We start from the raw sequence: 21736 nt of genomic DNA, 5'->3' as shown, positions 1-21736 counted from the left end.
TTATCTAGATGACAGGGGGTGCTCGGCTGTGATCTCCCTGCACCCCTTCCCCCACTGAGTGAGAGAGAATTTTGAGAGGAATAGCTCACCCATTCCTCTGCCTCTCACTGGGGCCCAAAGGATGCTTCTCCTTCTCACCCTCACTCCGCCTGGGCATATGTGCTCCCCAGAGGTTACCCACCTGCCTGGCAGCAGACTTATCTGGGTTAGGATTTTCAGAATGTGAGAAATTCACTTTCCTGGCTGAGGAGGGGAGGGATCCTGGGATGGGACAAAGCCCTTTGGTTTGTAGCACTGCCTGCGCTCAGGGGCCCCTGAGCAGATCCTGAAAATCCCAGCAGGGACCCCTGTGCTCCGACCCCTGCCTGTGTCAGACAAAGCTGGGCTCCGGCATCTTCTCAGTGCTTTCAACAGTGATCAGGCCCCTGCGACATTCCAGGTGCCAAGATGAGCACAAGTAAAGGCAGAGACAGGGATGACATTGGTGAGACTGAAAGGGGGCGCGCCAGGAGATAAGGACAGGAAAGACATGGGGGCCCAGCGGAGGGCACAGGACAGCGTTTGAGGACAAGAACCTGGCCGGCCACCTCAGGGAGGCCCTGCTTCAAAGTGGGCCTCCTCCTTGACATCCACGCAAACCTCGTGCCTGCCTCCCCACTCTCCCTGTGCCTCACTCTCCTGGGAGACGTGCACACGATTTCCCAAGGTGGAAGAAAACATGGCCGCCTGCCAAGGTGGGCAATCCTGGAGAACAGGTGAGATGAGACAGCTGGGACATGTTGGGCTGGAGGGACTGAGGGGCATGGAGGGCAGCAGGCAGCTGGCGTGGTGAGCCTGGAGGGGCCAGCTGGAGATGGGGACTGTGGAGCCACAAAGAAGTCCCAGAAGTGGAAGTGAAGCCCCAGGCAGAGGGCAGGGCATGGAGGCAGGAGGAGCAAGGACTGACCCTGGGCCGGACAGACAGACAGCCAGGCATGGATGGAACTGGGAAGGACCGGACGAGGGGAGCTATCAGTGGTGGGGAAGTCAAGACGGGGGTGACCAAAGATGGGGTACGGGTGAAGTCAGATGGGAGGTGGTTGAGTTTGGCCATAAGGGTAACCATATTTGGTGACTGTCACCAATGTCACTAGTGGTGGGGCCCGGGTCAAGAAGCCTAGGTTTGGGGAGCAGTTAGGAGGTGGGGAAAAGGGCATGGGGAAATGGATAAGGGATATGGTGAGGGAAAGGCTGATAGGAATATAGTTTTTGCTTTTTTGGGGTGAAGTCAAAAACTTGCTCTATGATAAGCAGGAAAGACAAATCAATAGACTGACGGGCAGGGGGCCACCGAGCTAAGTGGACCTTGCAGCTCTTGCTGGGACTGTGAGGGCTCCACGCCCTTGGGGACCAGCTGCAGGCTCAGCCTCAGCCCTGTGCCTGAAGCTTTCATCTGCCCAAGTGAGCACCTTGGTGGTTCAGGACTCGGGGCTGCGACTATCAGCCTCTGTGAATGGTGCCGCTGGGCCCAGCTCTTAAATCTCCCCCTTTCCTCTGGTTTCTCCTCAACCAGAGACATCCCTAGAGTTTCTGAGCATGGGGAAGTGTGTGTGCTTTCTCTTCACCCTGGCCCACCTGGATCTGCTCAATAAATCTGGAAAGACCTGGGCACGTTCTCCTTTAAGACACATATAGTCCTTTCCTATGTGAAGCCTCATGTCATTTCCTATGGGTTTGAGGCTAGAGGCCAAGGTCAACAAAGGAGAGGAGTTAATGAACTGAGTCTTCCAGGGCTCTGCCCTAGGCTCCCAAGTCCCAAACCAGCTTGCTCGGTTGGCCCCAGTGGACCCAGGGCCAGGATCCACCAGTGCAGGCTCCCAGGCGCTGGGATTGGTGCTGGATGCCATTTAATTAAGAGAGAGACTTTTATTATTCCCATAGGGAAGGGAGACACAAGGGGATCACTAAGAACTACAGTGGGTGCCTGGAAAATAAATTAAAACAAATGCATCAAAACAAAAGGAGATAAGAGAAAGAGTGGCTGCGGTGGCCGGCGGCCTGCACGGGCAGGCAGGCAGCTCTCCGAGGAGAAGGTCGAGCAGTCCTAGGTCTCAGCCAGCCCATTTCTTGTCCTTCTGTCGGTGGTGGCCCCAGGCTCCACGCGCTGTGGGGCCGTGACCAGAGGTCTCCCCACAGTCCGGCCAGGGAGTGGCCGGAGTCCAGCTGGGCCTACCCAGGGGTCTGGCCAGCAGCAAGCAGCACTCTGCCCTCATGGGTTCGTGGCTGCCCACCCTAGTCATTGGAGGTGACATCAATGTCCTCCCCGTTGGCCTGCTTCGTGGCGATACGCCACCGGTTGATGTGGTGAGAGCCCTTCTTCTTCTGCTCCGACTCAGGCCCTTCCTCCTCCAGCTTCTGTCGCTTGTACTTTGTCCTCCGGTTCTGGAACCACACCTTCACCTGGGCCAGGAGGGAGGGGTACAGGTGAGAAACCACCAGGAGGCCCCCAGCACAGCCGACTGGGGCCTCAGCACTCCAGCTGAGCCGGGAGCCAGATGGGGAGACTGAGGCCAGGGCCGCATCTCTGGCCACCTGATGGATGGGTCTGGAGGACTCTGGCAGGTGCTGGTGAGGTGGGCCAGAGGAGGGCCTTTCTCCAGCCTCTCCCAACAGAGCAGAGGGTGGGGACATGGAGTGCTCGAGCTCCCTATAGCCACAGCAAAGCAGACAGGAGGAGGCCTGGTTCTGCTGCCACCCCTGGCCCAACCCCCTGCCAAATCTGGCCCCTATTGTTTTCTAGAAAAGAGACAGTCATTCCTGCATAAGGTTGATGCAAACAGTAAGTGAGAGAACATATGAGAAGCCATCTCATGGGTCCTGATGACCTTCCTGAGGTGGGTGCCCTGGGATGCCCTGGATTTTTTTCCACACACAGGGCAGGGTGGACACAGCTACACAAACAGGAGGTGTTGTCTACACCAAAGGCAATCCCTGGGACAGCCAGAGAGCATCTCAAGCATCCTGCTGGCCGCTCTAGCTTTGCAGGCCATCTCGGTCCGGTCCTCTTAGCAACCTCAGGGAACTCCCCCAGCCCACATCAGAGCTGAAACTGGGCAGTAGAGAGCTCGATCCCTCAAGTGCCAGGTCCTCAGAGAAAGCTGCAATGCACCAATGAGGCCTCAGCCTTCTTGGACAGAGGGGTGTCTGAGGCCCCAGCCAGGGCCGTGCTCTGGACTTTCTGCCTCCACAGCACTTGCCCCTGTGGCCCACCCAGAGATGGGAATAGGTCACACAAAGAACAATCAGGAGAAATTCCAGGGGACAAAAGTGAGATTCCTTTTAAACTCAGAAATCCCCTCACCTCTGTGTCAGGTAGGAAAGCCCTGACAGAGGGAGGGTTCAGTGACCAGACAACCATCCTCTGGTAGGGGTGGGAAGTGGGGCTTGGAGGAAGGGGCAGGTCTATGATGCTAAGCCCATCTCTTCCAGGAAGCCTCCCCAGATTTACCCCCAATCTCTAATCATCCCTCTCTGGTCTTCGTCCTCCAGTACCTGCTCTGTGCCCTGGACACAGCCCTTCAACATCCTCTTGTGCATGACCAAGGAGGATCATCTTAGCAGATGACTCAATCCTTAGTGCTTGAGGACTGTAAAACTGTCAGCTCCTTCTGACTACAAAGTTCTCTAGTTGGCCTTACCAAACCAAGCCAGATCAGACCATCCTCGAGTTAGTGGGAGTAGCCCAAATGCTGATCCTTTGCCAAGTCCCTGTCTGTTTAATTCCCTCATCCATAGGAGAGATACTTTCTGGGGTCCAGGAAGCTCAGGGTATCTCCTGGGCTTTAGCTCCAGAGGGTCCCTGTGGGAAGTCTTGCAAAATAGGGGAGTGATACAGAACCTGGACGGTTTCCTGAAAATGACAGCACATTTAAAAAGAAAGTAGGTTCTGCTCGTTGGAGCTGGGGTGGTAAGTGTGAGTGTGGGAGTGGTGAGCACCTAGGTTTGGGCAGCAGCAGTGACTGCTGAGGGGAAGACCCTTGAGTCCTGGGAGCAGGGCCAAAGATAATCCTCCCCAGTCCCTGACAAATGGGTGAGAAGCACAGACCCTGCCAGAGAGGCCAGGCCACAGTGGCAAAAGCAGGCCAAGCATCTGGACCCAGGGAGCAGGGTCCCATGGCCAGGGTGCCCCACTCTCATACCTCCTAGACTCCCTGCAATCTACTCCACGGAGCCCACCCAACTCCTAACAGCCCCTCCTCGGGACTTCCATAGCACCAACTGCCTGCCCCTGGACTTCAGAGCACTCCAATGTTCAGGAGAGGCAGCCAGGGCTGCGTGCGGGGCAGAGCAGCCAGGCAGGGAGAGGAAGAAGTGGCGACTAGCCTCTGCGGAAGGCACAGGAAGAGGGCCTTCTGCCCTCATTTCCAGAGCAGGGGTCAACCTCATCACTGCGTGTCTCACCTTGGGTACATGGGGAAAGTGGCGGTTGCTCTGGGTGTAAGGGCAATCCAGAACAAGGAGTTTGGATTCCATGGACACCTTCCTTTGGGCACAGAACCTGATGGGCCCTGGGTGGTTCTCAGCACCACCACTTGGCAGTCAGCCTGACCCATGCCCCCCACACCCTGCCCATCCTGGCACCTGCTGGCACCTGCTGTGACTGCCCCAGTCAGTGGGTGGGTGAGCTCACCCTGCCTCCTGTGGAAGGCATGTGCGTGACTCAGGGCTGGATGCGGGGCTGGGGAGGCTTTCCTGAGGGCAAGGTGGAGCCAGCCTGTGATGGGTGATGGAGGGCATCCTGGACAGGACAGCACCAGGCACTGAGGGCCCGTCTACACCTTGCTCCTTCCCACTCCTAAGGACACTGGCGCTCACACTTGCGCGTGTCGGTGGGATGGGCACACTCTGTTACCCTTGCCCAGTACGCTGCCCCAAAGAAGGAACGCGTCAATGGTGGAACTGCAGGTGCAGGACAGTTTTCAGACCAGGGGAAGCTCCCCAGCACACTCCAATAAAGGTGATTCTGAAGACACCCGGAGTCAAGAAGGCAGCACTCTAGAAAGAGGGATGGAAACCCTCTTGCTCGGCAGCCTGGCTATCTTCCGGAGAACCGGCTATCTTCTGGAGAACAGCCTTGGGCTGAGTGTCCAGATGCTGTTTATGAAGACTGGAGTAAGAGGGGGATGCTTAGTAATATCAGGGAAAGCGACAGGATGCACAGTTTGGGCACAGTGTGATTGTAACCATGGAAAAACAAATCTATGCATGGGGACAAAAGACTGGAAGGAAATGTACCCCAAGTATGGGTGACTTTTCTTTCTTTTTTTCAACTTTTTGAATTTCCTTCAGTGCATTCCTGATGACAAACCTATTTTCTACCTGGAAAAAGAAAAAGTTTGGGGCTCTGAGCATAGAAGGATGTAAATACAACATCCCATGACTTCTCTAACCCAAACAGGCAACTCGAGGGTCACCCACAGGCCTTTCCCTAGATAAGCAGAGGGCCTCTAGGGCGGGTCACATAGTGGGGCTACCAGCTGTGTGGGAGCAGGATTTAGGGGGCTGTGTTGTTACGCACCTGCCCCAGTAACACCACACACACTCACCTCTTCACCTCTCTCTAAGCGCCAAAGGCACAGTTGAGATATTGGCTTGAGGAACTCCTCACACATCTCTGATGCCCCTGGATATGGGGAGTGGTTCCTTGTGGTTTCCCAAAGTCCCACTGAGCAGCTCTGGTTTCCAAATAAGACAGATCCTTCCCAGATTCTCTGATTCTGCCTCAGTTATGACACCTGGAATACTCTTACTGAGCTTTCAACACCCTGCTTAGCTGTTCCCAGGCCAAACCTACCTCGTCACCTGTCTGTACTTCCTTAGAACTTCTCTGTGTCAGTAGCAGTGACTCCCCCAGCACTGCCCCCCTCCCTTACTGGGGGAGCCAACAACAATAAATGAGTTGACTTATTGTTGGAACGTGTCTCCTCATCAGACGATAGGAACCGGGAGAACCAAACAGTGTTATTACTGGGCTTCGGTAACCTGGCAGGCATAGTCAGGTAGGTTCAGCCAGTTGGGTAGAGGAGAGGTGACCTAGCCTCAGGCTCTAGGTCTAGGTGCCTAGGTCAGACTTGAGAAACAGGTGAAAAATCAATGGCAGAGAGATTGTGGTCAAATCCCAAAAGGTTTGGGCAAGTGCTAACCGTTGGATGGTTGGGATCCTCTTTTCACTCAGTTTGGTGGCCACTTCTACAAAGGCTCAGCTCTTAGTTCTTCAGTGTGTGGACTGGACTCATCACTTTGAGGGCAAAGCTGGGGGAGGGAGACCAATTGTTGGGGTGGATGAGATTCAGCTTGAGTCAAGCAGGTTGAAGAAGGTGAAACTGCTGTGGATGGATGACTGAGTGGGTCATCAGTGATTCAGAGGATTGACAAGAGTGGTGTCCATGAGCCAAAGTGTGGTATGGGAAGGCACGAGCGATGGGCTGATGAGCTGACGGGCAGCTACAGCTCTAGTCAGTGGTTCAGAACAATCTGCTGTATGGAAATACCAGGGCTGGGTCCGTCCTTTTCCACCACTCCCCAACCCTAGCACAGCCCAAATGAGGTGTGGCTCCAGGTTCCTGCATGGTTTCAGGGGGATACCCGCCTCTCCTCAAGAAGTTCAAATATGTCTAGGAAGGGGTATTTGAGTCTTTTAATTCTGATAGAAGGAATCCCTCCTTATTTTCTACTATTATCTCTTCTGCTTTAATTTAAGCCTATGTCTAGAGAAAGCCTATGTCCTAGAGAAAGTCCTCAGAATAGAGAGGACAGAATAGAGACACCACTGCTCTCCTTCCTGGGGACCCATTCACCCCTGGGGATCCATTTACTTTATTTGATCGTGTGAGTTGCTTCCACTCTCAGGGTCAAGCCCAATGCCTTGTTGAGTGCAACCCTCATCCTACCTGTCCCCTCTAACTCCCTATCATCCATAGCTGTAATTTTCCAAGTCCTTCTGTCTCCTCTTCTCTCAGACCATCCTGGATATGGCCCTCACACTCAGGGAGACATCATACGAGTCTCTTGTCATCTCAGGACCAAGTTATCAAAGGACTGCTTGAGTCTTCTTTATCTCCCTTCCTCTGTCCTTCCTCCACTGGACTCCTGGACCTTCAGAGGCACATTAAGTTCTTGGAGAAGAACCAAGATGAATCTATCGCAGAACACACAATAAGCTATTAACAAAGGTCACTGAACCATTTCCTAGAAGTCAAATCACTTGGATACCTCTTCTCTCCATCCCCTAAAAAGCAGCAGATTTCAGAGAAGGAAGGAACCCCCCAAGAAGTCTTCCTACCTTAACCTGGGGGAGGAGAACAAGATGTAGCCAGACATGACAACTCCTGTTCCATTCAAACCTATCCACCTCACCTCTCCCTTCCCTCCCACCAACCCCATATTCTACACACCTCTAAGTGAAGAAGTCCTGAGACTCCTCAGAAGCCTCTTCCCTTAAAGGTCTCCTCTGATCCCTCTTAGCCCACAGTTGTGCACTCAAGGGCACTCCAGTTACTCATCCTGGGCATGTCCCATGAGTGTGCATACTCTGTACTTAAGCCCCACCTAAAAGAGTCTCCAAGGCTAAGGGCCACACTTTTATACTCACAGTTCAGCTTAATCCACTACAGGGAAAATCAAGAAACACCTGCTAAGTTGTCCATAGCAGAAAGGGCAGCTGTCAACATCGACTAGCCTAGAACATCCAATTGCTTTTTCTTACTCCCCTAAAACTAATGTGCCCTCCTCAACACGCATGCCCAAGCTGCACTCCATGCCATGTGACCGACTATGGGCATCTGATACGTACTTATGATATCCTCTGTGCTTTAGGCACCAATCACACTCAGTCCACAGGTGCCCCACACTGAGGGCACAACTGTTTCACACACCCACTACAATACACTCACGACTTGCACCCACAGCTCTGATGTCACCAGGCCCAGGTCTGCCCCACCAGCCGCCAGCCCTGAAGATTAGGTGGGAATCTTCCAGGTCAGACCACAGAGCCAGATGGGAGCTAGCGCCCTTGTGCAGAGCCTGCCCTGCCACACGGCCCCACCCATGGACAGCCCGGAACAAAACTCCATTCCCAGCCACTGGTACAGCCCTGCCCCAAACAAAGCAGCACAGGTTGTCCACTTCCCAACACTTTATGTTAAAGCCTTGGGGGTGCAGAGACCCCCAAGACCTTGATGAAGACCCAAACGCTAATCTGTTTAACCCTCTTGTAGATTTCATCCATGAGCTGGTGGATACAATTAGATCATCTGGATTAACAATCAGCTGTGAAAGTACAAAGGAAAGCAAGAAGGAGGGGCAGCAGTGACAGCAGAGAGTAAGAGGAATGAGTGGTAAAGCTAACCTGTGGGGAAGTGTAAAATCAAGAGGCACGTGCCCTTCGTTCAGTCCTTATCCATGGAGCATCTGCTCTTTGCCAGTGAGAAATACAAAGGCTTGGCCACTGCCTTTCAGAGCTGAGATGCTCAGGCATCTGGTTATCAGAATCACCCAGAGAACCATTTAAAAAGCTTTTCCTGGGTCCCCTGCTAGAATTCCTAAGAGAATCTGAGTGGGACCCATGAATCTGTATTTTGAGATTTCTTTGATTCAGGCAGTCTACAGACTGACATTTGGACATGGCAAATAAGCCAATGACAGCAAAGTCCACTCATGTTATATATGCGGGAGCTATGCTGGGAGCTCTGAAGACTTGGAGGAGGGTTATGCCGAAACACGAAGGAGTCGAGAATAGATGAGCCAGAAACTAAGGACTGGAAAGAACCTTTGAGTCCATTTTCTTTAATCTTACTAATACAGAAACTAAGACCCAGAAAGAAGACAGAGCCAGAGCTGATGAGATGATAGAGAACCATCAGCAGGCATGAATTTATTGCCAGTTGCTAAATCTATAGAGATGGAAGTTTGAGATGGATGGCGGATATATAGAAAATAAAACAGATGATAAAATTATAGAGAGTTGGGTAAATAAGAGTTATTGTTAGGAAAGAGAAATAATTAATAAAAAACAGGAAATAAGCAGCTTAGAGGAGACAGTTTAATGAGGACAGAATTCCATGGCTTGGTTTAAAACAGCTATCTGTGAGAGACAGCTTAGAGTCTCTGAGAGACAAATATAGACATTGACTATAGAAATAGATGTCAGGGGGCTGGATGCACGGGAGTCAGTGATGCTTGACAAATAGCTGATAGCTGGAAATGACAGGTATGCTTGCCTGGTAAATACGGGGAGGTAGATACATAATTTGTTAATTATAGGGTCTAGATCCAAACGATAAGTTATGAGGGGGACAGAAGGACAATTCTACTGATAAAGGAGACTGCAAAGTTAGAAAGAACACTTGGACAAAGAGTCAGGAAGTCCAGGCTTGAATTGTCTCACAATACCAACTTGACATGTTACTTTAAACAAAGGGAAAGAAAGGACTGAGGATGAGAGTTAATAATGAGTCCAGATTATCCTTGAACAACCTATTTTCTAATTGAGGAAACCAGAGCTCAGAGAAGTTGAGTACATCAAGGAAGGTCACAGTTCGCAGGGAGGCAGATATTAAAATCACATCTGCCTGCATGGGAAACTCTGCCCAGTCCTCTCTCCATCTCAAAGTCCTCACCTACACAAACAGGCTTCTTTAAGGAGGATTTTCAGGCGCAAAAGTCCCACAGTTCTATTACTTTTTTGTTCCATTTGCTAAAATCAGCTAATTAATAGATGGAGCAAGACTAGCCATGAGTTTTTAATAGTTACTGCAGCCAGATACATTATTCTATCTAATTTTCTTTTAAAAACACTTTTGGAACACCATAAAAATGAAAGTGACAACCATAGCTTGCATTTTTAAGAGCAAATATTGACAGGTGGGTAGCTTCAGTTTGAAAGAAAGTTAATTTTAAAAACTCACACTGTGCTAAAATTTAGTAACCATTACTTTTTAGATGAAGTTAATCATAAACACCACCCTTAAATTGACACCTTGTTTTAGACCATTTTAAAACACTGACAGGAGTGAAAAAGGAGTTCTTAATTTATTGTTTTCTAACATATCTTTCTTAAAAACATTTTAATAATTAAATTCGTTGTTTTCTAAATTTTACCTCTGCAGTTAGAACAGCTCAGCTAGCAAATCTGAAAAAGCTGGGTCATGCAACGGACACAGAAACATTGTCTTAACTAAATGGGGCATCAGACAGCTTCAACGACAGTATATACCTAAATGCAACACAAGGACAGGACGGTGAGGTCCCTTGCAGGGAGCTGGGGACAGTTAGGGTTGGGCTCTCCACTGAGTCCCCTTCCTACCCTCCTTGCTACTCGGGAACCCAGCCTGCTACCACAGCCGGTGCTTTCCCCTAGACCCTGACTAGGGGCGGGGTGAGGCAGCAGGAAACAGGGGAGATGAAAATGCTGGCTGGGTGAGAGCTGTGGGGCTGAGCAGGACGACCTCTCTCATTTGCAAATCTGGGAGCTGGAAGGAAGGAATGGAATAAGATCTCTTGTGGCCCCACCAGACCGGGAAATCCGCCTCCCGGCAGCCACCAGCCCCTTCAGCACGTGGGATTCCCGCTGCCCTATTGCTTAGGCTGAGCTTCCAGGCAGCATTTATTTATGGCAAAGTCTTACTTAAAATAAATCCAAATCTGCCTTCCTGTAACTCTCATCGAGTTCTTTTTAAATGCTTTTAAAATGATCAATTATGAAAATACTGCGTGGTAATTATGATTTCATCCCTCCAACACCACTAGAGTTTACTCGGTCCCTAACTCAACAGTCCTTCAAGTAATTGAAAACAATCACTCAATACCCAGCCTCGCGTTTCCCAACATTCCGAGGTCCGCGTGCACACACACGATTTCCAGAGTCCTGCCAGCCGGCCTGCCACAGATCAGTGCCACCCTCAGAATCCAAGCAGGGCTGCTCCTCCCTGGCTAATTCCCTCCGCTTCTGATATTTAAGGTTAAGGACACGTAGGCTTTCTCACCACACTCATTAGCCGGGTGGGCAGCAAAGGCCTCCACCAGCTTTGCCCATGACAGCAGCAAAGTCAGTGGGGGAGAGGGGGAGGCCTGGTCATCCCAAGAACCCGCGATTGCCCCAGACCGATGCCGAGAGAAGGGCCGAGACTGGCCCCAGAGCACACAGGTGCTGCATGGACTGACCTCGGAGTGGGGACTGCCCGCCTTGCCGACTCCCGAGGCCACCCGCTGCCTCCTGATAACCTGGCGCCAAGTATAGCTTGGGATGCGGACTCGGGCTAAGATTTGATCCCTACCCCCTAGTGAGTCTTTGGTGCTTAATAAAAGTCCGGTGGCCTCTGCGAGACAAAACAGTGGGAGGAAAGGGGCTCTAAAGTCAAGCTCTCCTGGTGCGCGCGGCACGGTGGCTTTGGAACTGGACCGGGGCGAGCTCCCTGGAGGTCAGGTCGCCCGTGCACCGCCCGCCCCCACCTCCTCCAGGACGCCGGGGCGCCGCGCTGGCCGCCGGCAGGCGAGCAGGCCAGGGGGATTATTACCTGCGTCTCGGAGAGACTAAGGCTGCCGGCCAGCTGTTTCCGCTCAGCGCCCACCACGTAGTGGTTCTTCTCGAAAGCGCGCTCCAGTCGCAGCAGCTGCGAGGGCGAGAAGGCCGTGCGGATCCGCTTGGGCTTGCGCGCGAAGGGGCCGTGCAGAAGCAGCCCGTCCTGGGGCACATCGCTCGCTGCGGCCGCGCGGAGGGCAACACACGCAGGTACAGACAGATAGAAGGGGCGCCGTGAGCCGCGGCCCGCCGGCCCGGTCCCCCCCTTCTCCCCCCGCCGGAGCCCGCCGAGTTCAGCTCTTCCGCCCACTTCGCTGGGCATGGGAGCGCTCCCGCTACCTTCTCCAATCCTTTACGTTACCCCCACGCTACTTCTGTGATCTCTTTTGCCTCCCCTTCCCTAAGTCCATACTGTCTTCCCCAGCGTCTCCCCACACCCCTACTGCTATCGGGTCGCAGAGACTTGAGGAATCGTTAGCTCTGCGCATCCCTCTGTCGGGCCAGGTGGTAAGCTCCCGCCTGGCAAGGTGCTGCCCACCGACCCAAATCTACAGTGTCTGGGTCAACCAAAGAGGCCAAGGTGTGGCAAAAGTTCTTTAGCTCTGTCTGTCCACCTTTACCAATCAGTACTGCCACCCCATCTTCCCACAGGGATTTGCTGTTAATTAACTGACAGGGTCGTATCTCCTTCAAAGCTGACCAAGAGTAGAGCCAGGGTTGGGTGTCAGGAAAGAGGGACAGCTAGGCCCTTTGGCCCTTGCCAAACAGATTCAGAAACTAGAAGGAACTCACATTACCTGCTTAAACCAGCCTTGCTGCTAAATGCGCAGGGCACTACACCCGTGAACATTCCTGCCAACAGGCTGAGGCTTTTCCTTGCCAGTGGTAATAATAGGCCAGCAGCTAGGTCAAGGTCCAGGTAGCACCTGGAGGTCGAAGGTCAGGATCTTCCCCCTTCCCACTTCTCTCCCCCCAAGGCTCAGGTAAAACCTTCTATTCACAGAAGATTCTTACTACTTTCTGGTGGGAAAGGGGCTTGCTTCTTTCCTGAATAGCCCTGTGCTAAAGAAACACATGTATAAATATCATTTTTCTAGATGTCATTTTTCCCTCTAATATATATAGATATAGATATATTGGTTTCTGCATGGGCGTGTGTAAATATATGCTCCAGCCTCCCTACTGTCTTTTTCTCCGTCTCTCAAACAGGATTTTCAAATAGATGACTACCCTCTGGCAAATGCTGGCCATGAGGAAGACTGAGCTCGACATGCAGGAGGAAAGATTGACAATAGGCTGGTTGAGGCTAGGGCAGGGAGTCGGTGTCTACAAAAAACAAGGCAAGCTTTCCACCCATGACCCCAGTCTTAATGAACTCCCACTGGATCATCACAAATCTCTGGTTTGGTTGTGCATGCTAACACAATGAAAACAAACCCTGACATCACCCATGGATTCACATGCAGCGGCTAAAAGTCCCCCTGACAGACCCCAACAACACAGGGTCCTAGATGGAATGTTTTGACAGTTAGCGCTTGAAATGGACTGATCCAATTAATTTCTTCAGTAATGGCCACTGGTTTGACTCAATATAACCTATTGTTTTGCTCTTAGGACAATTGTTTAGATAATTCAGTTGAGCTCTCCCATCTCTGAAAATATTTTTGCAAGTGAAGGCAGGGAACATAATTGAGATGCTATTGCTAACACTCTCCAGGTAACTGTTCGTGTCCCTCTGCTGGTAAAAAGTGCCCGACTTTATTTTCTCCAAGTCCCTGGGCTTTAGACACTACAAGAGGAACTTTATTGCTGGGGGTTCCATGGAACAGAGTTGCTGTGGAATGAGGGACTAATGCCTGGGCAGGGGGGGGGGTGAGGGGGGAGTGGGCGAATTCCTTATTCCTACCTGGATTGGGCTCCTCCTGTCCCTTTTACCCTTTTATGCCAGACCACCTCCCCCCTGACAGGGAGAAGTCACTAACATCCAATCACCTTATCCATTTCAAGTGGCTGGATCTGTGCTGCTGTAGAAGGGGAAGGGTGGCACCACAGAGAGTTAGTGGAGGGACCCCTGCCCATGCACTTGCCAGGTGAGGGCAAGCCCTGGTTTCTCAATCTGACTGAAGGAGAAGTTTAACTATGGCCGTAGGGGCCAGATGAAGCAGGGAGGTGGTCTGGCATAAAAGGTAAAAGGGACAGGAGGAGCTCAATCCACGTAGGAATAAGGAAGATTAAAACCTCCAGTGTGATAGACCAGAGAAAGGTGAAAGAGGTGGGTGGAAAGTAAATGCACCTTGTTAACGTTACATTGCTTCAGAAAACACCATTCTGGGCCAACTGTGGTCCCAACAGTGTTTTCCTCAGGCAAATGAGCCTGAGAAAGAGACAGCCTCACTCATCCCAGTGTTCCGTGTTTGCAAGGCTTGACCTGGGCATCTCTGACTGGCCAAGACTGGTCAGACGAGAGACAGTGGCAGGTAGAGGTCTGGTAGGGGTGAGTGAATGGGATGCAGAGATGGGAAGGGCAGTGTGGAGTTGAGAAAGCGGAATACAGTTTGCCTTAGGGTGTATGTGTGTTGGTTGTTGTGATTCTGTGGTGTGGTGACTTCTGTGGTGGAGTTCTCTGTGTTTGTCCTCATAAACCCAAAATGGAGGATGCAAGCAATAAGATTCTCTGTCCTTTTGACAGACACATGTCCCTTGCCTCAAGTTAGGCTATTTTAGAGGAAAGTTAGGTTGCATAGTTCTGCCTTGCTGAGCGAATAGCCCCAGTTTGTTGTGGCCTATGGATAGCTCATATCCTCCAGTCTGTGGCTACACGCATGTGCACAAATGCAAAAGTCCCTAACCCAAGCATGAAGCAGCAGGGGACAGGAAAATTAATTATTCAAGATGCTGATAAGTGATGGAAGGTTAGGGCTTTTCCCTGTAAGAAAGAGGATGTTTAACACAAAACTAATCATCTGGAAAAAATGGTCAACTTGTACACATTACTTTCTGTAAGGATAAGGGTGTCCATGTGTCTGGGGTTCTCTGACTACCACCTACAGGGAAGGTGGCCTGAACCACAGTTTGAGTAACCCTTGACTGGACCACGAGGGCAGAACAAGTTTGGGGCCGGTTGCGCCTTGGCCTGTCTGGAAGCAGTAATACCCAGTCGTGAGAGTGGGCTGTCAGTTTCAGACAAGGACAGGTGGAAAAGTGGAATCGGGCTGGCATAGCCTTTCCAGGAGCTTGGAACTGAACCCATCCCCACCCTGTTCTCCGACAGCTCTCTCTTCCGGCCCCTTCAAGGCAGGCTGGGAACTAGCCTCGCAGACACCCAGGAATGAGGAGGGAGGAGGTGGGACCCAGGGCTCCGAAGCGCCAGGGGCTGGAGCGGCAGTCTCCTCTGGTGAGGCCGCCGAGGGGCGGAGGGGCCTGGGGCTACAGAGAGGGGCCGGCCAGGCAGCGGAGATAACCTCATTCCTCCTCCTCCTTCCGGAACAAAGGCGCCCTTTGAAGCACCGGCCCATTACCGTCGCCTGTCCCAGAGGACTGTGTCTCCCACGGCCCCCTCCCTAGGCTGCTCCGGGCCCGGGAAAGTTCCTGATGTCCGGGAAATAGCACCAAAGTGAGGCCAACTCCGCGTCGGGGCCGGCTCCTCCCCTTCAGGCCTCGAAAGCCGCCCCCGACTTCGGCGTGCAGCCTTCTCTTCTCCGACTGTCCCCCAGTAGCCTTCCCTCTTCCACGGTCTGGCTCAGCTGATAAGCCGCTCCCCTGCGCTCAGGGACCGCGCCGCCTAAGAGCGAGGCGCAGCGCTCAGACTAGTTCCCTTTCGTTCGTGTAGGGTTTCGTTTCTTGCTTTAAAAACCGGGCTGAAGTGAGCATCGCAGAGACCCGGTTCTCTAGAAAACGCGGCGCGGGAGGGTCCGGGACGGCTCAGCTCGCAGCCCCGAGGCCCGGCTGCGGGCCCGGCTGCGGGTGCAAGCGCGAATCTGCTGCCACAGGGCTGGCTCCAAAGTCAAAACGTGTCAGGGGTCGAACAGTCCTTCAGTGTCCAATGGGTTTCTGAGTTTGAAAACGCGTCCACACTTGGCTCCATTTCTGCGTCCACACCCGGTTCTTGAAAGAAAAATCCGACCGTTTCTGCAACTCGACAACGTGTATGCCGGGACTCTAGCTTGGAGAGCCGCAGCACTTTCTGAGAGGATTTTGCGGAAATTTTATCCGGTCTCGCCTGGCTGGAGAATGCTCAAAACCAGAGCGGCATCCCAGGTCTTCAGCGCCCTGATTCCATGCGGGCAAGGCCGGAGGCGCGAAGGGAGGCGTGAGGCGCGGGATCCGAAGCCCGAAGCCCGAAGCACTGCGAGGGAGGCAGTCTTGGGATAAGCAGACACCTTCGGGCTAAGGCCTGGCTCTGCCCTTTCCAGCGAACCCCTGTCCCTCCACCTCTCCTAACTGCCGGCCTGTCACGGTCCTTGCCCAAAGATTCACAAACTGGCTCCCAAGCGGACCGTGGGCACCAGGTTTCCAGACCCAGGCCCAGAAGAGAGCCCAGGGAGGACCGATGCGGTTTGCTCGATTTTGAATAAAACTGCATTCTGTCAGTAAAAACGATGTTAACTGACAGTTTCTTTCCCAAAGCTACTGACATCATAAACATTTAATCCCCGATAATTTGGACAAGTCTTTGAAATGGGGGAGGGAGTAAATACAAGTCTATCTACAGAAAATCTTATTTAAGTAATTACAGTTTCTGATTTTATGGGATCTGTTTGTTGGGTCGGTTTCCACTCAGAAGGGACTGAGAAAATTGTCTGGTATATCGGGACCGAGAAGGTGGCTTTCGGTAAGCAGCGTCAAGAGATCACTTCTCTTGTGTTAACTAGATAATTGACCAACACCCAGTTTACTTTGACTGCGTAGTCTTGGCCGACCATCACATTAGATCCAGGAGCCTAAGCCCTAGCCCTGTCCTAGCCATATTTATTTGTTTCACTAGAAGCTGGATCACCTGCCTCTGAGTTACAGAACCTCACAAGGCTGAGGTCCCGTTTACACTAACAAAATAAAACCGGAAACTATAGAACAATTAGGGCACAATGTAAGACCACTCTTTAAAGGAGGGAAGTAGGTGGAAGAAAGCAAGCAAGCACCGCGAGGAAGGAAGCACTAACAAATTCAAGGAAGAAAACGAACTCCATCAAATGCAACTCTCCTTCGGGAAAGTCAGAAAACTGAAACGTGTGTGTGTGTGTGTGTGTGTGTGTGTGTGTGTGTTTAAGGCCAGTGGGGGATCATTATTAGCAAACTCACTGCCGGGTGCTGAAGAGGGGGGCTCGGACAACTTACGACCTTAAAAGCCCTCTGCCCCCGCCCCCTGCTTGGGAGGACTGTGGTCGGTCAGCCAGCACCCAGAGGGCTCCCGGAACGGCGGCGGTCGGCAGTGGAAGCTGCTTTGCTATTGCAGACCTTTCCCGCCCAGGGTGTGAAAGGCACGTGTGACCGGAGAAGTCGGGCCAAGGTTGCTGAGAAACATCCCAAGACAGAAGGGCACTCCACACTGAACATAAACTCTGTTTGCCCTCGCCCTCCTCCTCGCCCCTTCTTCCCACAGACGCGGGACGCGCGGTTGGACTTTCCCCTGCCCGAACGCACCGGCGAGGGCAGATCCTTAGGAGTTGGCGGTGGACGTGCTAGCTAAGTACTGTCCCGGGTCCAGCCAGAACTGGGGTGGGGGTGGGGGAGTGGTGGGGGAGGGCGGTGGGTGCAGTACTCTCCGTTCTGGGACTGGTTGAGCCGGGAAAGATAATCAGACAGGCCGCCGGGAGAACCTGAGGAGGCTCAAAAGATGCGCCGGGATTTGGCGCCCCGACCCACAGCATTCCTAGGAAACCCTTAGCGTCCCAACTTGGCTCTCTGCGAGGGACCCCAAAGCTGCAGTGGCGCGGATGGATCCGACGCGGCTCACCGGAATTCCGGATCGGGCTCTGCGGACCCGCAGCCGCGTAGGCACAACTTCTGAACATCCCTGCGCGCCCCAGAGCTTCCCCTGTGCCACTGGAGCGCGGGCACCAGACACCGCCTAAGCGGGTACAGAGTGGGCACTCACCCTGGAAGCGGTGGCCGAAGAAGCGGTTCCGCAGGACCCAGGGATAGAAGTGGAGAGGGTCTCGGTGCTGGGCGCCGAAGAAGGAGTGCGGGGGCTGCAGCGGGGAGGCGCCCAGCTGGTGCGCCGGGTGCACGGTCAGCGCAGGGTGGTTCATGGCCTCAGGGAACACAAGCTCGGGCCCTCCGTAGAGCGAGCGGCCGGCGCCCGCGGCGGCGGCTGGGAAACCGCTCACGAAGGCCGCCTCGGCCGCGCCAGGGTGAGGGTAATTGAGCGCCGTGGGCCGGAGCGGTTCCTCCGAGGCGGCCGCCGCTAGAGAATGGGAGCCCGAGCCCCCGCCGCCAGAGCCCCCGCCGGTGCCGCCGTCCTTGGCCACCAAGGACTCGATGGTAAAGCCGCGTTTGGCTGTGGGCTGGAACATGGTCGCGGCCGCCAGAGCCGAGCGAGGCAGCCGGGCTCTGGGGAGCGCTCCGCGTCCTGGCGCCGCCGCCGTGCGGGGTGTGCACCCAGCCAGGCACATGCACACACACCAGCACCCCTCACCTCCCCCGCCCGCCCGCCCGCGCTCAGCCCTAGCGGGCGAGCCTGGCGCGGAGCTGTGAGCGGCGCGCGAGCGAGAGAGCACGGAGTAGGGCCACCGCGCGCGGCTAGGCGCTCTGGCCTCTGCTCCCGAGCGGGCAGCCCCCCGGGCGGGCACTGGCGCGGGCTCGGTGCGATTTTGCTAGCTGCTTCTCCGGCCTGGGAGCTGAGCCCGGCCCCCTCCCTCCGGAGCCCAGCCAGGACCGACCCCCGCCCCCGGTCCTCCCAGCGCTGCCCAGCCGGCCTCGGCCGCTGCGGTGCGAGGCGCAAGTTAGCGGGCACCTGCCCCGCGCTCCCCCATTGGTCGCTGCTCACCTGCCCCAAGGTGGGGGGCGGGGCTGGGCGGGGCGAGGGACGGCGGGTGGGGACGGAGCCAGCAGTCGGAGGCAAAAAGCGGACTGGAGCCTTTTGCTGGGCGATTTAGGTGTCCCCCTCGCCACTAGCTTCTTTTCACGTCTCCACCCTTAAGCTGAGTCAGGCTGCCGCCGAAACCGTCTCAACCAATTTGGGAACCGAAGAAGGAGTCTGAGGGACTTGGAGCTTGGGGAGGAAATCCAGCCCAACCTTTGGTGTGTAACTCAGTAGAACCCTCTCCAATTCGTCCTGGGATGTCGTTTCAGTTCTCAGACAACTTGGATCTAAGTAGAGGGCAGGTGTTTCAGGTCGACAGAGGTGTTTCTGCACAGAGAAACAGCTTCCTGCTCCCTTGACCTCCGGACCCTCTGGCTCACCCACCAGGCGTTTACTGAGCCACGGTATGAAGCCGCGGCCTTGTTTGAGAGGCTTCGGGTTTTCTGGGTGTTGCAGGGAGATGACTCTGGAAGGGGGATGCTCGATTCTTTTCATAAGGGTCCTGGACGGGGGACAGCTCGAGATAAGCTGCCAGGGCTGTCACCCCATAGTCGTCAAGCCAAGGTCCTCAGAGCTCGGAAGCAGCTTGTTGGCACCGCTGGGGCTACCGTTGCAAGTTCAGATCTGGATGGCAGGCCTCTGTGCAGGGCGACTCTATGGTCACCGGGCTCAGGTGCAGACAGACGGGGCCAGGCCGAGGCCTCTGGAACACAGCTTTAAATTGTTGCTGGCTGGGCAGTTCGACCCTGTCCCCAAGATAACATCCTAGGAATACAGCCCTCCTGCCCTCTCCCGATCCCTACCTTCCACCCTTGAACGAGGAGCTGCGGACCAGACTGCTGTGGCCAGTTTCTATTTCGTACACTAATCTCTGGGGGTGAGAAGGCGGTTGGCAAAGAGAAACAATACTTTGCAAACTTTTCAATCGGGCCTTACAGGCCTCAGAAAACCCTGCACCCAGGCCTCAGAGGGCGCTGGGTAGTGGTGAGGACGCTGAGACCCTGACCTGCAAGGACCGGACCGCAGAACGTTCAGCTTTCTCTCTGCTGCTAGGGTCTGTCAGCCGGGTTTAGCCTCCCGGATGCGCAAATCCCGACTGGGCCTCTCGGTGTCCGGAGGCCAGGGGGTCCGAGTGCCTTGTGACTCTGTAGGGACTCCAGGCCGGGTCTTGGGAGTGGCCCGTTTAAGCTCCAGGAGCCCTGGTTTGGGGAGAGCGCTCTTGGGCGCCCCGGTAGCCACAAAGCGGGTTAAAGTCTATTTTCCACTCGACTGCTCCGAAAAGCCCCAGCGCGCCAATGCCGTTCCGGCCCCCCTTAGGCGAAGAGGGGAGGGGAGGGAATGGCGAGAAGGGGGGAGGTGAGTCGACCGCACCCTGCAGCACTTGGAGTCCAGGGAAGCCTTGAGCCAAACACGGGGGAGGCACCCCAGAAAAGCCTGTGGAGGAATCGTGATGAAATCCCGGGCGAGCACTAGTCTCTCGCTGGCCTTTCCCAATCCCCCGGCCGACTGAATGGTCTCACCCTCTCTCGGGCTTCTCTAAGGCTTTCCGTGGTCTTCGCCGACTCTCTTGCCTCCCTGTTAGCCCACTGGCCTCCTTTCCCACTTTTGCTTCATCAGTCTGGAAAAGGTAGAAGTTCCGACCGAGGGTACAGAATGGGCCAAGGCACAGAACGAGATTTGCATTCTGGTGGGTAAGAGACAACTGGAGGTTTCCTTGGAGCAAAGTGTCCACGGGGAGGCGGGTTCAGCAGGTTAAGCATTGCCAGGGCCCATACTCTGCAGCGACAGGAGTCCTTGGGACTGGAACACAAGGCAGGAACCAGCACAAAGGCCCCAGGACTTTGTGCTTCTACTTTACAGGTGAACCCCACCTGTAAAGTCCTAAGCCTAAACACCGTGACCAGACACTGGCTTAGAAGGCTAAACCGGGCAGGTAGAGGAGCTGGGAATCTGCCAGGATGGTCCAACACTTGGGTCTTCACTGGTTCTAGCATGGTTCTAGATCAACAGATCTTCACAATAACAACATCTTCCCTTGTGGTATTTTGTAATAATCTGACACCTGCCTGTTTGTGATTATAGCCCCTTTGCTAGATGAAAAAAGACTGCACAGGGTCAGTGAAAGTCTAAACACTGGGTTGAACTGGGATAACCCAGTGGTCCTGGTTCGGTTCAGGTTCCACCCTACTCCACCCACCCCAGAAGCTGCACCCAACTTTCACGGGTTAGTGAATCTGGGTTGTGCTGGATAGTGGCAGTTCTATCTTTACACTCCCTTCTCCCAGCTTCCTTCTCACTTGCTTTCACTTCCTGTAATTCCCTAATTTCCTTTCCTCCATCTTCAGATTATTTATCTGAAAATTTTCATTTCCCCTGTTGTAGTCAAGAGAAGATTTTTCACCCTCAGGGTGTTTCGAAGCTTGCACTGTAATCTGGGTTCAGCATCAACACCGCCCATATCTTTCTGTGCTATCTCCTCAGTCTCTGTCAAGCTTGCCTACCTCTTACAACCTTGACCATCTCCAGCCATCTCTCTCAGCCCCCCCCAATGATCCAGTAAAGAAATGCCTCCTGTCATCCTCAACTGCCCTTAATCAAAGGCTGCTGCCCCTTCCCCATCTCTGCTCCCCACCCCTTCCTCTCTGCCTTCCTGTGCGCCTTTTCAAGGAGTAAACCTAATAAAGGGAAGCTAGTCACACTTTCCTCAGGCTAGAGTGCCCTGTTATCCATAGATCTTCAGGATGCTTGCCTCCCTACACCCCCCTCCCAGCACCCCAGCACCCTGCTCCCTCCTCAGCGTTCCCATTTTCCATAAGCCAATACCTCACTCTGCAGGGGAGCCTGGTGCCCACTTGAGGGTATGGTCTGGATCACCCATCCTAGTTCTGGCACCACTTCAACGGTCTCCCTCTTCCTTCCCTTCCTCCCACATTTCCTTCCGCCCTTCTTCCCTCCCCTTACTCCTCCCTCCATCTTTGGAATAACTTAGGCTCAAGTTTTACTTACTAATAGTAAGAACAGAGGCCAGTAACTTTGCCTCAATTTGCACATCTGTGATCTGGCAGGCAGTATATGGAACCTCTCTGTGGGTTAAATAGATATGAATACGGTGCCTGGGAGTAATGTACACGGTGAACAGCGTGGCCCAGCACTGGCCC

General features: G+C 53.8%; 1 protein-coding gene across 1 annotated transcript; it reads right to left on the bottom strand.

Annotated features, from left to right (window-relative positions):
* Nucleotides 1-1889: 1889 nt before the first annotated feature.
* EMX1 (empty spiracles homeobox 1) lies at nt 1890-18544 on the bottom strand. The gene is made up of 3 exons (XM_004691520.1): nt 17652-18544; nt 11553-11737; nt 1890-2439 (listed from the first exon to the last, which is right to left on the bottom strand). Exons 1-3 carry the CDS (start codon nt 18166-18168, stop codon nt 2272-2274), a joined length of 870 nt encoding a protein of 289 aa, XP_004691577.1. The 5' UTR covers nt 18169-18544; the 3' UTR covers nt 1890-2271.
* Nucleotides 18545-21736: the final 3192 nt, after the last annotated feature.

This window comes from Condylura cristata, unplaced genomic scaffold (genome assembly GCF_000260355.1).
Source record: "Condylura cristata isolate star-nosed mole 26May11 unplaced genomic scaffold, ConCri1.0 scaffold00031, whole genome shotgun sequence".
Lineage (NCBI taxonomy): Eukaryota > Metazoa > Chordata > Mammalia > Eulipotyphla > Talpidae > Condylura > Condylura cristata.
Note: the sequence above shows the minus strand (reverse complement) of the source record. Positions and strands in the feature narration are given on the sequence as shown.